The sequence below is a fragment of the Mobula birostris genome, chromosome 8, assembly GCF_030028105.1.
Source record: "Mobula birostris isolate sMobBir1 chromosome 8, sMobBir1.hap1, whole genome shotgun sequence".
Classification (NCBI taxonomy): domain Eukaryota; kingdom Metazoa; phylum Chordata; class Chondrichthyes; order Myliobatiformes; family Myliobatidae; genus Mobula; species Mobula birostris.
The window spans coordinates 73,011,647-73,026,570 of NC_092377.1; the positions used below are offsets into that span (position 1 = coordinate 73,011,647).

Consider the following 14,924-nt stretch of genomic DNA (forward strand, 5'->3'; position numbering starts at 1 on the left):
TACTGTTGCCATTTATTTCAAAGGGATTAGGATATAAAAACAAGGAGTTAATGCTGAGGCTTTATAAAACACAAGTCAGGCTGCATTTGGAGTACTGTCAACAGTTTTGGGCTCTATATCTCAGAAAGGATGTGTTGTCATTGGAGAGAGTCCAGAGAATGTTCATGAGGATGATTCCGGGAATGAAGGGGTTAACATGAGGAACGTTTGGCAGCTTTGGGCCTGTACTCACTTGAATTTAAAGAATGCGGGGGATCTCAATATCATCTACCAAATGCTGAAAGGACTAGATAGGGTGGATGTGGAGAAGATGTTTCCCATGGTGGGGGTATCCAGAACTAGAGGGCACAGCCTCAAAACTGAGGGGCAACCTTTAAGAATAGATGTGAGGAATTTTTTTTTTTTAGCCAGAGAGTAGAGAATCCGTGGAATGCTCTGCCATTGACTGCAGTGGAGGCCAAGTCAGTGGGTATATTTAAAGTGGAAGTTGACAGGTTCCTGATTGGTTATGGCAAGAAAGCAGGTGTATGGGGTTGAGTGGGATCCGAAATCAGCCACGATGGAATGGCAGAGCAGACTCGATAGGCTGAATGGCCTAATTCTGCTCCTATATCTTATGTCTAATGAGAAAACCATCAGAAATGAGAGACATAAGAGAAGAATTTCTCCTCTTGCAGGATAATGTCCCTTTGGAATTCATTACCACAAAGTTCGAAGCAAAAACCATTAAATATATGTGGAGGTGGAGGACGAGGATGAGGACAAGAATGAAAAAGTGAAAAGTAGTGCAACACTTGAGATTGGATCAGCCATGATCACTGAATGGCAGAATAAGCCTATTACTTGTGTAGTATACCATCCTGTTTACCTTACTACACAAAGATATCAAAAAAGTATGAATGATATTAAATTAATAAAATGTGAATTTCAAAACGGATCTGATCATTTGATATGGGTGCAGTTATAATTAATGTAGAACGTCCCTGAAAAAAAAAGTTCTTTCAAATTTTACTGCAACCTTTTTAAAAAGATTTAACTGTTCAGCATATGCCAACTGCATGAGTTCTCATCATAGTTGCATTAAATTTTTAAACAGCATCTTCACTTGATATAAAATAAAAAGCACAGATTTATTATGAGCTTTTAAAATACAAAGATAAAGACTGAAAACCTTAATGATGTCATGCCATGTTGAATGACCACTGGATTTTATTAAAGGCTTGAGATTTTGTAGTTTTGGTAATACCTCTAGAATATATTTTATTTACATAGAAACATAGAAAATAGGTGCAGGAGTAGGCCTTTCGGCCCTTCGAGCCTGCACCACCATCCAGTATGATCATGGCTGATCATCCAACTCAGAACACCGTACCAGCCTTCCCTCCATACCCACTGATCCCTTTAGCCACAAGAGCCATATCTAACTCCCTCTTAAATATAGCCAATGAACTGGCCTCAACTGTTTCCTGTGGCAGAGAATTCCACAGATTCACCACTCTCTGTGTGAAGAAGTTTTTCCTAATCTCAGTCTTAAAAGGCTTCCCCTTTATCCTCAAACTGTGTCCCCTCGTTCTGGACTTCCCCAACATCGGGAACAATCTTCCTGCATCTAGCCATTCCAATCCCTTTCAGATTTTATACGTTACAATAAGATCCCCCCCTCAATCTTCTAAATTCCAACCAGTATAAGCCTAGTCGATCCAGTCTTTCATCATATGAAAGTCCTGCCATTCCAGGAATCAATCTGGTGAACCTTCTTTGTACTCCCTCTATGGCAAGGATGTCTTTCCTCAGATTAGGGGACCAAAACTGCACACAATACTCCAGGTGTGGTTTCACCAAGGCCTTGTACAACTGCAGTAGTACCTCCCTGCACCTGTACTCAAATCCTCTTGCTATGAATGCCAGCATACCATTCGTCTTTTTCACCCCCTGCTGTACCTGCATACCCACTTTCAATGACTGGTGTATAATGACACCCAGGTCTCGTTGCACCTCCCCTTTTCCTAATCGGCCACCATTCAGATAATAATCTGTTTTCCTGTTTTTGCAACCTAAGTGGATAACCTCACATTTATCCACATTAAATTGCATCTGCCATGAATTTGCCCACTCACCTAACCTATCCAAGTCACCCTGCATCCTCTTAGCATCCTCCTCACAGCTAACACTGCCACCCAGCTTTGTGTCATCCGCAAACCTGGAGATGCTGCATTTAATTCCCTCATCCAAGTCATTAATATATATTGTAAACAACTGGGGTCCCAGCACTGAGCCTTGCAGTACCCCACTAGTCACCGCCTGCCATTCTGTAAAGGTCCCGTTTATTCCCATTCTTTGCTTCCTGTCTGCCAACCAATTCTCTATCCACACCAATACCATACACCCAATACCATGTGCTTTAAGTTTGCACACTAATCTCCTGTGTGGGGCCTTGTCAAAAGCCTTTTGAAAATCCAAATATACCACATCCACTGGTTCTCCCCATCCACTCTACTAGTTACATCCTCAAAAAATTCTACGAGATTCGTCAGACATGATCTTCCTTTCACAAATCCATGCTTTGTCCGATGATTTCACCGCTTTCCAAATGTGCTGTTACCACATCTTTGATGACTGACTCTAGCATTCTCCCCACCACCGATGTCAGGCTAACCGGTCTGTAATTCCCCGGTTTCTCTCTCCCTCCTTTTTTAAAAAGCGGGGTTACATTAGCCACCCTCCAATCCTCAGGAACTAGTCCAGAATCTGAAGAGTTTTGAAAAATTATCACTAATGCATCCACTATTTCTTGGGCTACTTCCTTAAGCACTCTGGGATGCAGACCATCTGGCCCTGGGGATTTATCTGCCTTTAATCCCTTCAATTTACCTAACACCACTTCCCTACTAACATGTATTTCCCTCAGTTCCTCCATCTCACTGGACCCTCTGCCTCCTACTATTTCCGGAAGATTATTTATGTCCTCCTTAGTGAAGACAGAACCAAAGTAGTTATTCAATTGGTCTGCCATGTCCTTGCTCCCCATAATCAATTCACCTGTTTCTGTCTGTAGGGGACCTACATTTGCCTTAACCAACCTTTTTCTTTTCACATATCTATAAAAGTTTTTACAGTCAGTTTTTATGTTCCCTGCCAGTTTTCTCTCAATCTTTTTTCCCTTTCCTAATTAAGCCCTTTGTCCTCCTCTGCTGGACTCTGAATTTCTCCCAGTCCTCAGGTGAGCCACTTTTTCCTGGCTAATTTATATGCTTCTTCTTTGGAACTGATACTATCCCTAATTTCTCTTGTCAGCCATGGGTGCACTACCTTCCCTGATTTATTCTTTTGCCAAACTGGGATGAACAATTGTTGTAGTTCATCCATGCTATCTTTAAATGCTTGCCATTGCATATCCACCGTCAACCCTTTAAGTGTCATTTGCCAGTCTATCTTAGCTAATTCACGTCTCATACCTTCAAAGTTACCCTTAAGTTCAGAACCTTTGTTTCTGAATTAACTATGTCCCCCTCCATCTTAATGAAAAATTCCACCATATTATGGTCACTCTTACCCAAGGGGCCTCTCATGACAAGATTGCTAATTAACCCTTCCTCATTGCTCAATATCCAGTCTACAATAGCCCACTCTCTAGTTGGTTCCTCGACATGTTGGTTCAAAAAACCATCCCACATACGTTCCAAGAAATCCTCTTCCTCAGCACCCTTACCAGTTTGGTTCACCCAATCTATATGTAGATTGAAGTCACCCATTATAACTGCTGTTCCTTTATTGCACGCATTTCTAATTTCCCGTTTAATACCATCCTCAACCTCACTACTACTATTAGGTGGCCTGTACACAACTCCCACCAGTGTTTTCTGCCCCTTAGTGTTATGCAGCTCTACCCATATCGATTCCACATCCTCCCAGCTAATGTCCTTCCTTTCTATTGCATTAATCTCCTCTCTAACCAGCAATGCTACCCCACCTCCTTTTCTTTCATGTCTATCCCTCCTGAATATTGAATATCCCTGAATGTTGAGCTCCCATCCTTGGTCACCCTGGAGCCATATCTCTGTGATCCCAACTATATCATATTCATTAATAACAATCTGCACTTTTAATTCATCCACCTTGTTACAAATGCTCCTTGCATTGACACACAAAGCCTTCAGGCTTGCTTTTACAACACTCTTAGCCCTTATGCAATTATGTTGAAAAGTGGCCCTTTTTGATTTTTGCCCTGGATTTGCCGGCCTGCCACTTTTACTTTTCACCTTACTACTTTTTGCTTCTACCCTCATTTTACACCCCTGTCTCTCTGCACTTGTTCCCATCCCCCTGTTGTGAACTAACCTCCTCTCTTCTAGTCTCTTTAATTTGATTCCCACTCCCCAACCTTTCTAGTTTACAGTCACCTCAGTAGCCCTCGCAAATCTCCCCGCCAGGATATTGGTCCCCCTAGGATTCAAGTGTAACCTGTCCTTTTTGTACAGGTCACACCTGCGCCAAAAGAGGTCCCAATGATCCAAAAACTTGAATCCCTGCCCCCTGCTCCAATCCCTCAGCCACGCATTTATCCTCCACCTCATTGCATTCCTACTCTCACTGTCACGTGGCACAGGCAGTAATCCTGAGATTACTACCTTTGCGGTCCTTTTTCTCAACTCCCTTCCTAAGTGATAATATAGAGATAAAGTGGGGAGAATGCCCTTCCAGCCAAACAAGTCACGCCACCCAGCAACTCACTTCACCTACTTAACTCTGACTTTATCACAGGACAATATACAATGACTAATTAAACTTCAAACTGGTATGTGAGAGGAAACCTCAGAGGAAACTCGTACATTAACAAAGAGGAATGAACAAAGAACATGCAGATGGTGTCAGAATTCAACTGCTATATCCTCAGCTGTAATAGTATTGCGCTAACCACTATGGTACTGTGACACTCCTCTCATATCATTCTAACTGTAAATGTTTAACACTTGTTTAAAAAAGTAAAAACCAAAGACCAAAATATCAGGCAACCATGTCTATTCAGAGGCTTTTGTAACATACAGAATCGGAAACAATCCGATTCTTTATCAAATTTGAATCCAATTACAGTGATATTAAATGCTTAATAAAAACAAATTTAAAATATTTCCAATAAATTAAATGTCCCTGAACACTTTAAAAGAAAAACAACAGAAGTCATCGTCTAATAGAGAAGATATTCGTTCCTAGTATTCAAAATTTAGGCCTTAATCAAGTGTTCCTGGCACCTCACTCAAGTACAATTGCTGTTAAATTAGGTGTGACCTCCCTTCCTAATCCCACTTACTTCAACTTGAAAATATTTTTCATAATTTCTAACTCGAATATTTAAATTCCCCTACAACCCCCAATCCCTGCCTTCCATGTAAACTGCCCTACTTTCTGATAAGGTGCAACATAGATCTAAGTCTACAATATATACACAAATTCAGAACACTCCTAAAATAACATTTGTCATATGTAAATAAAAAGCCACAAATTATAAAATTACTCCTGCCTACAGATTTGTATTCATGGATCTCGCATTGTAGCAATTGTACAAAATTACAAGACAACACCTAGGTCATTCTGAACTATTTACTTTTTCTACTCCTTTTAGAATATGGAAAAAGACATTACTGTACATTATCAGTATTTGGTGAGCATGGTTTGACATTTTATTAACTAAAAACCAACCATGTTAAAACCACTATCATGCATAATTTGCAGACTTCTTACCAATTCTTGTTTGACAGCATGTTCCTTGGGATTGATTCCTTGCGTGACAAGGTATACTAGAAGAAAATTATATTGTTTCTATTAATAAAAGCAAAATGTAATAAATAATGTAATTTCATACAGCGAAGTACAAAAGATTACTAAACACTTACTCCAAAACAAAGAATTCAAGGCATAAGCAGAGGCTAAATCCAGCTTGGCTTGCTCAAGAGGATCCAACTGAAAGAGAATTTTTTTAAAAAATCATGCAATGTCATCTTAGACTGGAACATAATATTTACATGTTTAGAGGCTAGTCATGGCACACACATCTCCAGCCTCCTAATCAACCTTGACAATGCAATTCATTTACCACCAAAACAGTTTTATAACAGAAGGCATCTCCCTGGCCCTACAATGACTCTGCAGCATCTGGACAGTAAAAACATTTATGTCAGATTGTTGTTTATTGACTACAGTTCTATCTTCAGTGCTGTTAATTCCAAGCACTCTAATCTCCAGTCTCCTAAACCTAGGACTCAAAATCTCCCTTTGCAACAGGACATCTTGACAATCAGACCACAATCAGTAAGGATAGGCAATTATGTCTCTGTCATAATTATTTTCAATGCTGGAGCCCACAAGGCTGCATTCTCAGCCCAATACTCTACTCCCTGAATACTCACGACTGCATAGCCAGATTCTGCTCTAACTCTACTCTCTAAAAGCTTGCAAGGGACACCATCGTTGTGGGCAATATACAGTACATTGACACCATGTCACTAGGCTCTCCATCTCCCTTCTATACTAAAACATCATTGTTGTCAGAGTACAGAACGGAGACAAGAGAGCCTAGTGATATGGTGTCAATGTACTGCTTAACAAATTAATTTCCCTCAATATCCTCAGCAAAAGAGCTAGTCATCAAATTCCTAGCAAAAGACCTAGGAATCAAATTAAAGAGGCTAGGCGTGAGGAGGTTAGTTCACTACAGGGGAATGGGAACCAGTGCAGAGAGGCAGAGGGGTGTAAAGTGAGCGTAGAAACAAAAAGTACTATGGAGAAAAGTAAAAGCGGCAGGCCGACAAATCCAGGCCAAGCATTAAAGAGAGTTGTAAAAGAGCGCCTGAAGGCTTTGTGTGTCAATGCAAGGAGCATTCGTAATAAGGTGGATGAATTGAAAGTGCAGATTGTTATTAATGATTATGATATAGTTGGGATCACAGAGACATGGCTCCAGGGTGACTAGGGATGGGAGCTCAACGCTCAGGGATATTCAATATTCAGGAGGGATAGACATGAAGGAAGGGGAGGTGGGGTGGCGTTGCTGGTTAAAGAAGAGATTAACGCAATAGAAAGGAAGGACATAAGCCGGGAAGATGTGGAATCGATATGGGTAGAGCTGCGTAACACTAAGGGGCAGAAGACGCTGGTGGGAGTTGTGTACAGGCCACCTAACAGTAGTAGTGAGGTCGGAGATGGTATTAAACAGGAAATTAGAAATGTGTGCAATAAAGGAACAGCAGTTATAATGGGTGACTTCAATCTACATGTAGATTGGGTGAACCAAATTGGTAAAGGTGCTGAGGAAGAGGATTTCTTGGAATGTATGCGGGATGGTTTTTTGAACCAACATGTCGAGGAACCAACTAGGCAGCAGGCTATTCTGGACTGGGTTTTGAGCAATGAGGAAGGGTTAATTAGCAATCTTGTCGTGAGAGGCCCCTTGGGTAAGAGTGACCATAATATGGTGGAATTCTTCATTAAGATGGAGAGTGACATAGTTAATTCAGAAACAAAGGTTCTGAACTTAAAGAGGGGTAACTTTGAAGGTATGAGACGTGAATTAGCTAAGATAGACTGGCAAATGACACTTAAAGGATTGACGGTGGATATGCAATGGTAAGCATTTAAAGGTTGCATGGATGAACTGCAACAAATGTTCATCCCAGTTTGGCAAAAGAATAAATCAAGGAAGGTAGTGCACCCGTGGCTGACAAGAGAAATTAGGGATAGTATCAATTCCAAAGAAGAAGCATACAAATTAGCCAGAGAAAGTGGCTCACCTGAGGACTGGGAGAAATTCAGAGTTCAGCAGAGGAGGACAAAGGGCTTAATTAGAAAGGGGAAAAAAGATTATGAGAGAAAACTGGCAGGAAACATAAAAACAGACTGTAAAAGCTTTTATAGATATGTAAAAAGGAAAAGACTGGTAAAGACAAATGTAGGTCCCCTGCAGACAGAAACAGGTGAATTGATTATGGGGAGCAAGGGCATGGCAGACCAATTGAATAATTACTTTGGTTCTGTCTTCACTAAGGAGGACATAAATAATCTTCCAGAAATAGTAGGGGACAGAGGGTCCAGTGAGATGGAGGAACTGAGCGAAATACATGTTAGTAGGGAAGTGGTGTTAGGTAAATTGAAGGGATTGAAGACACATAAATCCCCAGGGCCAGATGGTCTGCATCCCAGGGTGCTTAAGGAAGTAGCCCAAGAAATAGTGGATGCATTAGTGATAATTTTTCAAAACTCGTTAGATTCTGGACTAGTTCCTGAGGATTGGAGGGTAGCTAATGTAACTCCACTTTTTAAAAAAGGAGGGAGAGAGAAACCGGGGAATTATAGACCGTTAGCCTAACGTCGGTGGTGGGGAAACTGCTGGAGTCAGTTATCAAGGATGTGATAACAGCACATTTGGAAAGCGGTGAAATGATCGGACAAAGTCAGCATGGATTTGTGAAAGGAAAATCATGTCTGACGAATCTCATAGAATTTTTTGAGGATGTAACTAGTAGAGTGGATAGGGGAGAACCAGTGGATGTGGTATATTTGGATTTTCAGAAGGCTTTTGACAAGGTCCCACACAGGAGATTAGTGTGTAAGCTTAAAGCACACGGTATTGGGGGTAAGGTATTAGTGTGGGTGGAGAGTTGGTTAGCAGACAGGAAGCAAAGAGTGGGAATAAACGGGACCTTTTCAGAATGACAAGCGGTGACTAGTGGGGTACCGCAAGACTCAGTGCTGGGACCCTAGTTGTTTACAATATATATTAATGACTTGGATGAGGGAATTAAATGCAGCATCTCCAAGTTTGCGGATGACACGAAGTTGGGTGGCAGTGTTAGCTGTGAGGAGGATACTAAGAGGATGCAGGGTGACTTGGATAGGTTGGGTGAGTGGGCAAATTCATGGCAGATGCAATTTAATGTGGATAAATGTGAAGTTATCCACTTTGGTGGCAAAAATAGGAAAACAGATTATTATCTGAATGGTGGCCGATTAGGAAAAGGGGAGGTGCAACGAGACCTGGGTGTCATTATACACCAGTCACTGAAAGTGGGCATGCAGGTACAGCAGGCGGTGAAAAAGGCGAATGGTATGCTGGCATTTATAGTGAGAGGATTCAAGTACAGGAGCAGGGAGGTACTACTGCAGTTGTACAAGGCCTTGGTGAGACCACACCTGGAGTATTGTGTGCAGTTTTGGTCCCCTAATCTGAGGAAAGACATCCTTGCCATAGAGGGAGTACAAAGAAGGTTCACCAGATTGATTCTTGGGATGGCAGGACTTTCATATGAAGAAAGACTGGATGAACTGGGCTTGTACTCGTTGGAATTTAGAAGATTGAGGGGGGATCTGATTGAAACATATAAGATCCTAAAGAGATTGGACAGGCTAGATGCAGGAAGATTGTTCCCGATGTTGGGGAAGTCCAGAACGAGGGGTCACAGTTTGAGGATAAAGGGGAAGCCTTTTAGGACCGAGATTAGGAAAAACTTCTTCACACAGAGAGTGGTGAATCTGTGGAATTCTCTGCCACAGGAAACAGTTGAGGCCAGTTTATTGGCTATATTTAAGAGGGAGTTAGATATGGCCCTTGTGGCTATGGGGGTCAGGGGGTATGGAGGGAAGGCTGGGGCGGTGTTCTGAGTTGGATGATCAGCCATGATCATAATAAATGGCGGTGCAGGCTCGAAGGGCCAAATGGCCTACTCCTGCACCTATTTTCTATGTTTCTATGTTTCTATATTTACTTTAGGAAGGGCTGTTGAGTTCTGTTCATTTGGAGCATGTAAATATTTAGTATGCATGTACACTCTCCCTGTTACGCACCTACGCACGGGAGGAGAAAGGGGAAATTGTGAGCTGTAAAGGTGGCAGGACTCAGGTATTGAAGAGAGGCATTGAAAGTAAAGTTGTTTAAACAAAAGAAAAACGCATCCATGTTGTTTGGGCATTAACAGTGGTAGCAGAGGATGGCTATGATCCATCGACCTCTGTGGGTTATGGGCCCAGCATGCTTCTGCTGCGCCAAGTGAGAAATCGTGGGCTGATGCTTTCTTTTCAAAGTGCTGAATTAAGAACTCCATGTCTTTCTGTTGCTTCTTTTTAGCCTCCTCTGCATATTCCAGTGATGCAAAACCATTATCTTGGTGCTGCTTTGAATCAGTCAACGGAGCCTGAAAGACATGGAGTTCTTAATTCAGCACTTTGAAGAGAAAGCATCAGCCCATGATAAATTGGAAAAGACCAAGAACCATCTGCAACAGGAGTTGGATGATGTAGTTGAGGGCCTGGACAACCAACGGCAGATTGTTTCCAATCTTGAAAAGAAACAGAAGAAATTTGATCAGTTGCTGGCTGAGGAAAAGAACATTTCCTTAAGGAACACAGAGGAGCAGGATCATGCACAGGCTGAAGCACGCGAGAGGAAGACTAAGACCCTGTCACTGACCTGTACCCTAAGAGGAGGCAATGGAACACAAGAGATGGAGAAAATGAATAAGCAGCTGCATGCAGAGATGGAAGACCTCGTTAATTCCAAAAATGATGTAGGAAAGCGTGTACATGAGGCGGAAAAGTAAAACGTGCTCTGGAGCAACAGATGGAATACAAGAAGATTCAGTTGGAAGAGCTGGAGGATCAGCTCCAGGACACTGAAGATGCTAAGCTACGCCTGGAAGTCAGTCCCCAAGCCATGAAAGCTCAGCTTGATAGGGACCTGCTGTGCAAAGATAAACAAAGTGAGGAAAAGAGACAACTGATTAAGCCGGCTCATGAAACGGAGGCAGAGCTGAAAGATGAGTGAAAGCAACAGTCTTTGGCTGTTACTGCCAGGAAAAAGTTCAAGATGGATTTCAAGGATTTTGAGGGATAAACTGAAGCTTCAAACAAGGCCTTGATGAAGCCATAAAGCAGTTTTTCAAATTGCAGACTCAACTGAAAAACTACCTGTGTGAACTGGATGCTGCTCATGGCTCTCAATTGCAAATGTTCCTATTTATATCAACGACGCTGAGGTTGAGAGTCAAGTTCCTTGGAGTAAGCATCACCAATAACCAGCCCTGGTCCAACTACACTGCCACAGTTGCCTTGAAAGCTCATCAGCACCTCTACTTACTCAGGAGGCTGAAGAAAATTGGCCTGTTCTCTCTGATCCGCATCCATTTCTATCATTGCACCACAGAAAGCATCCTATCCCAATGCATCACAACTTGGCATGGCAACTGCTCTGCCCATAATCACAAGAAACTGCAGAGAGTTCTGAACAAAGCTCTGCAAGTCACAGAAAGCAGCCTCCTCTCCACTGCCTGTTGTTTACACTTCTTGCTGCCAGCATAATCAAATACCCCACTCCATACATTCTCTTTTCTCCCCCCTTCACCAGTCAAAAGACCACCAAACTCAAAGATAGCTTCTACTCCACTGTTATACGATGATTCAATGGCTCCCTAATACAATAAGATAAATACTTGACCTCATTTTGACCTTGCAGTTTGCTGTCCACTTACACCTCCTTTGCATATCAAGGATTAACAGTCTTGACAGTGAGCATAAATGACTCTCAGCTGTTATGTGGGTATCTCATACCTACAACACAATGATAGTCTTTACTTGGGCACAATCTAGGCACCACATAGGGCCCTTCCACTGAGAATCGGGAATACAACACAACCAGACAAAAGACATTTTTCATTCACTCTTTATTACCAATCTTTCAAATATTATTCGCCCCCCCCCAACTCTTCAGCATTTTTTTTCCTGCAGTTTAAAACCCATACAGTTGAAAGAACATTGACATAAAACTTAAACTGCTCCTCTTCACAAATACTGCCGGACCTGATGGGTATTTTCAGCATTTGCTTTAGAGTTTAAAATAAATGTTATAGAGGTGACAGAACATTTAAGAACTTTGTACACAATAAGCTACAACTAACAGATAGGTGATAACAACAAGACATCCAGATTTAGGCAAGCTAAATTTTGATCAGAACGCTGAAATAATGCTTGGTCTCTTTTTCAAAATAATACTAGAACTCAAGTCTACCCAGGACAGCAGGAAGAACTTTGCTTTAAAAGTCCCAAACAAAATAATTCCACTGCTTATATAGCATTACAATATCAATGGACCTTCTGTGTTGCACGGGGCAATTCGACAGCATGATCCTCATTCAGATAAAAATCAGCATCAGAATAAGAATGGGGTTTATTGTTATAAACATATCATGAAATTTATTGTTTTGCAGCAGTAGTGCAATACATAAAATATACTACAAAATATAAGAAATATATAAAAATTAAATCAGTGCAAAAAGAAAGCAAAAGAAAAAAAAAGTGAGGTGCATATTTTTGTCCATTCAAAAAATCTGATGGCAGATGGGAAGAAGCTGCTCCCGAAACATTGAGTGCATGTCTTCAGGTTTCTGTAATTCCTCCCTGATGGTACCAATGAAGAGAGAGCAGGTCCTGAGGATTGGGAGAACTCAGTGATGGGTGCCACCTTTGCAAGGCATTGCTTTTTGAAGATGTCCTCAATTCTGGAGAAGCTAGTGCCTATAATGAAGCTTGCTGAGTTTACAACCTTCTGCAGCTTATTCTGATCCTGTGTAGTGGCCCCTTCACACTAGACTGTGATGCAAACAGTTTGAATGCTCTCATACTACACTGCTCCAAATTTTTCACTTACCTTTTAATCAAAGTATTTGCACAAGCTTTCTCTTCTAGATGTCCTAAATCTGCCTATACAACCGCCCTCCCCCCCCCAACACCCACCATTAAGATGATCTTCAAAAACTGTACCACTCTTGACTCTGTTATTATCTGCACCGACTGTATTCAGGGATTCATCTTCAAGTATGAATGAGTACGCCACAGCTGGCACTGACTTCTTAAAACTATGTGGATGAGTTTGCACCTACGAGAAAATATTGTACTTACCCAAATTAAAAGCAATGGATGTACTAGGAGATTTGTAGCCTGCTGAGGGCTAGACCTGTGGCAATCAAGTCTGGCAACACAGGTCTGTACAAGAAAACCAGGAGGGCTATCTCAAAATCAAAGGAACAATTCTTAATGAGGTTAGAGGCAGAATCAGATGCATGTCAACTGTGGCAAGGTTTGCAAGCCATTACTTCCTACAAAGCAAAACCTACAAATCATGAATGGCAGTGACGTTTCATTCTCAGATGAGCTCAACACCTTTCATGCATGCTTTAAAAAGGGAGAATATAACTACAGCTATGAGAATCCATGCAGCACCCAGTGACCCTGTGATCTGTCTTGGAGTCACTCGTCAGGTTGTCCTTCAAGAGGGTGAACCCTCGCAAGGCCACAGGCCCCAGTGAAGTACCTAGTAGGGGTGGATGTTCAAAGACATTATAAATCTTTCATTGTTACAGTTGGAAGTTCACATCTGCTTCCTAAGGGCAATAATTATACCAGCAACCAAGAAGAGCAGAATGAGCTGCCTTAATGACCATCGTCCAGTAGCACTCACATTTACGGTGATAAGTGCTTTGAGACATTCATTATGGCTAGAATTAACTCCTGCCTCAGCAAGGATCTGGACCAAATGCAATTTGTCTTATCACCATAATATCATTGGCTCTTCATGCACCCCGGATCACCTGGATAATACAAATACCCATGTCAGGATGCTGTTTATTGACTATAGTTCAATATTTAATACAATCATTCCTACAGTTCTGATTGAAAAGCTCCAGAATCTGGGCCTCTGTACCCCCCTCTGTAATTGGATCCTTGACCTCCTAACTGGAAGAAAACAATCTGTGCGGATCAGAAACTAATATCTCGACCTTGCTGACAATCAACACTGGCGCACCTCAGGAATGCATGCTTAGCCCACTGCTCTACTCCCTCTACACCTATGACTGTGTGGCTGGGCATAGCTCAAATGCCATCTGTAAAATTTGCTGATGACACAACTATTGTTGGCAGAACTTTAGATGGTGACGAGAGGGCAAACAGGAATGAGAGATACTAGCTAGTTGAGTGGTGTCGCAACAACAACCTTGCACTCAACTGCAATAAGACCAAAGAGCTGATTGTGGACTTCAGAAAAGGTGAGATGAGGGAACACAAAGCAGTCCTCAAGGGGATAAGAAGTTGAAAGAGTGAGCAATTTCAAGTTTTTGGATGTCACTATCTCTGAGGATCTAACCTGGACCCAATATATCAACGCAGCTACAAAGGCGGCACAACAGCAGCTGTATTTCATGAAGAGTTTAAGGAGATTTGGCATGAGACCAAAGACACTCAGAAATTTCTACAGAAGTACCAAGGAGAGCATTCTAACTGGCTGCATCATCGTCTGGTATTGGGGGGTGGGGGGACGGCTTCTGCACAGGATCAAAATAAGCTACAGAGACTTGTAAACCTAGTCACCTCCATTATGAGCTCTAGTCTACTTGGTATGCAGGACATCTTCAAGGAACGATGCCTCAAAAAGGCAGGATCCATCATTAAGGATCCCCATTACCCAGGTCATGCCTTATTCTTATTGCTATCATCAGGAAGGAGGTGCAGAAGTGTGCAGGCACACACTCTCAATGATTCATGAACCTCTTCTCCCCCTCTGCCATCCAATTTCTGAATGGACATTGAACACATGAATACTACCTCAATACTTCTTAATTTCTATTAACTATTTAATATATACTTACTGTAATTCACAATTTCTTCTATCATAATATATAACACGGCTATCACAAAGACAACAAATTTCATGACATATGCCAGAGATATTAAACCTGATTTGGATATAATCTCGTGGCTCATTGAAGTACCTTGGGTTGTTTTAGCACCAGTCAGGTGTATACTCTCACCAGGCAAGGCAGGGGATCGTGGGGGATAGAAGAAAAATTATGAAAGTTTGAGTATTTCCTATAGGAAGTGGGAGGTTA

At 41.8% G+C, this 14,924-nt stretch overlaps 1 protein-coding gene across 2 annotated transcripts in view; it reads right to left on the minus strand.

The window, feature by feature from the left end:
- The window catches only part of c1d (C1D nuclear receptor corepressor), a 31,449-nt gene that overhangs the window by 11,718 nt on the left and 4,807 nt on the right, over window positions 1-14,924 (minus strand). For both annotated transcript variants that reach the window (XM_072265443.1, XM_072265444.1), the window contains exons 2-3: window positions 5,892-5,958; window positions 5,740-5,795 (exon numbers count right to left, since the gene is read on the minus strand). In XM_072265443.1, the coding sequence (XP_072121544.1) occupies window positions 5,740-5,795; window positions 5,892-5,958 (123 nt within the window). The remainder of the gene's footprint in view (window positions 1-5,739; window positions 5,796-5,891; window positions 5,959-14,924) is intronic.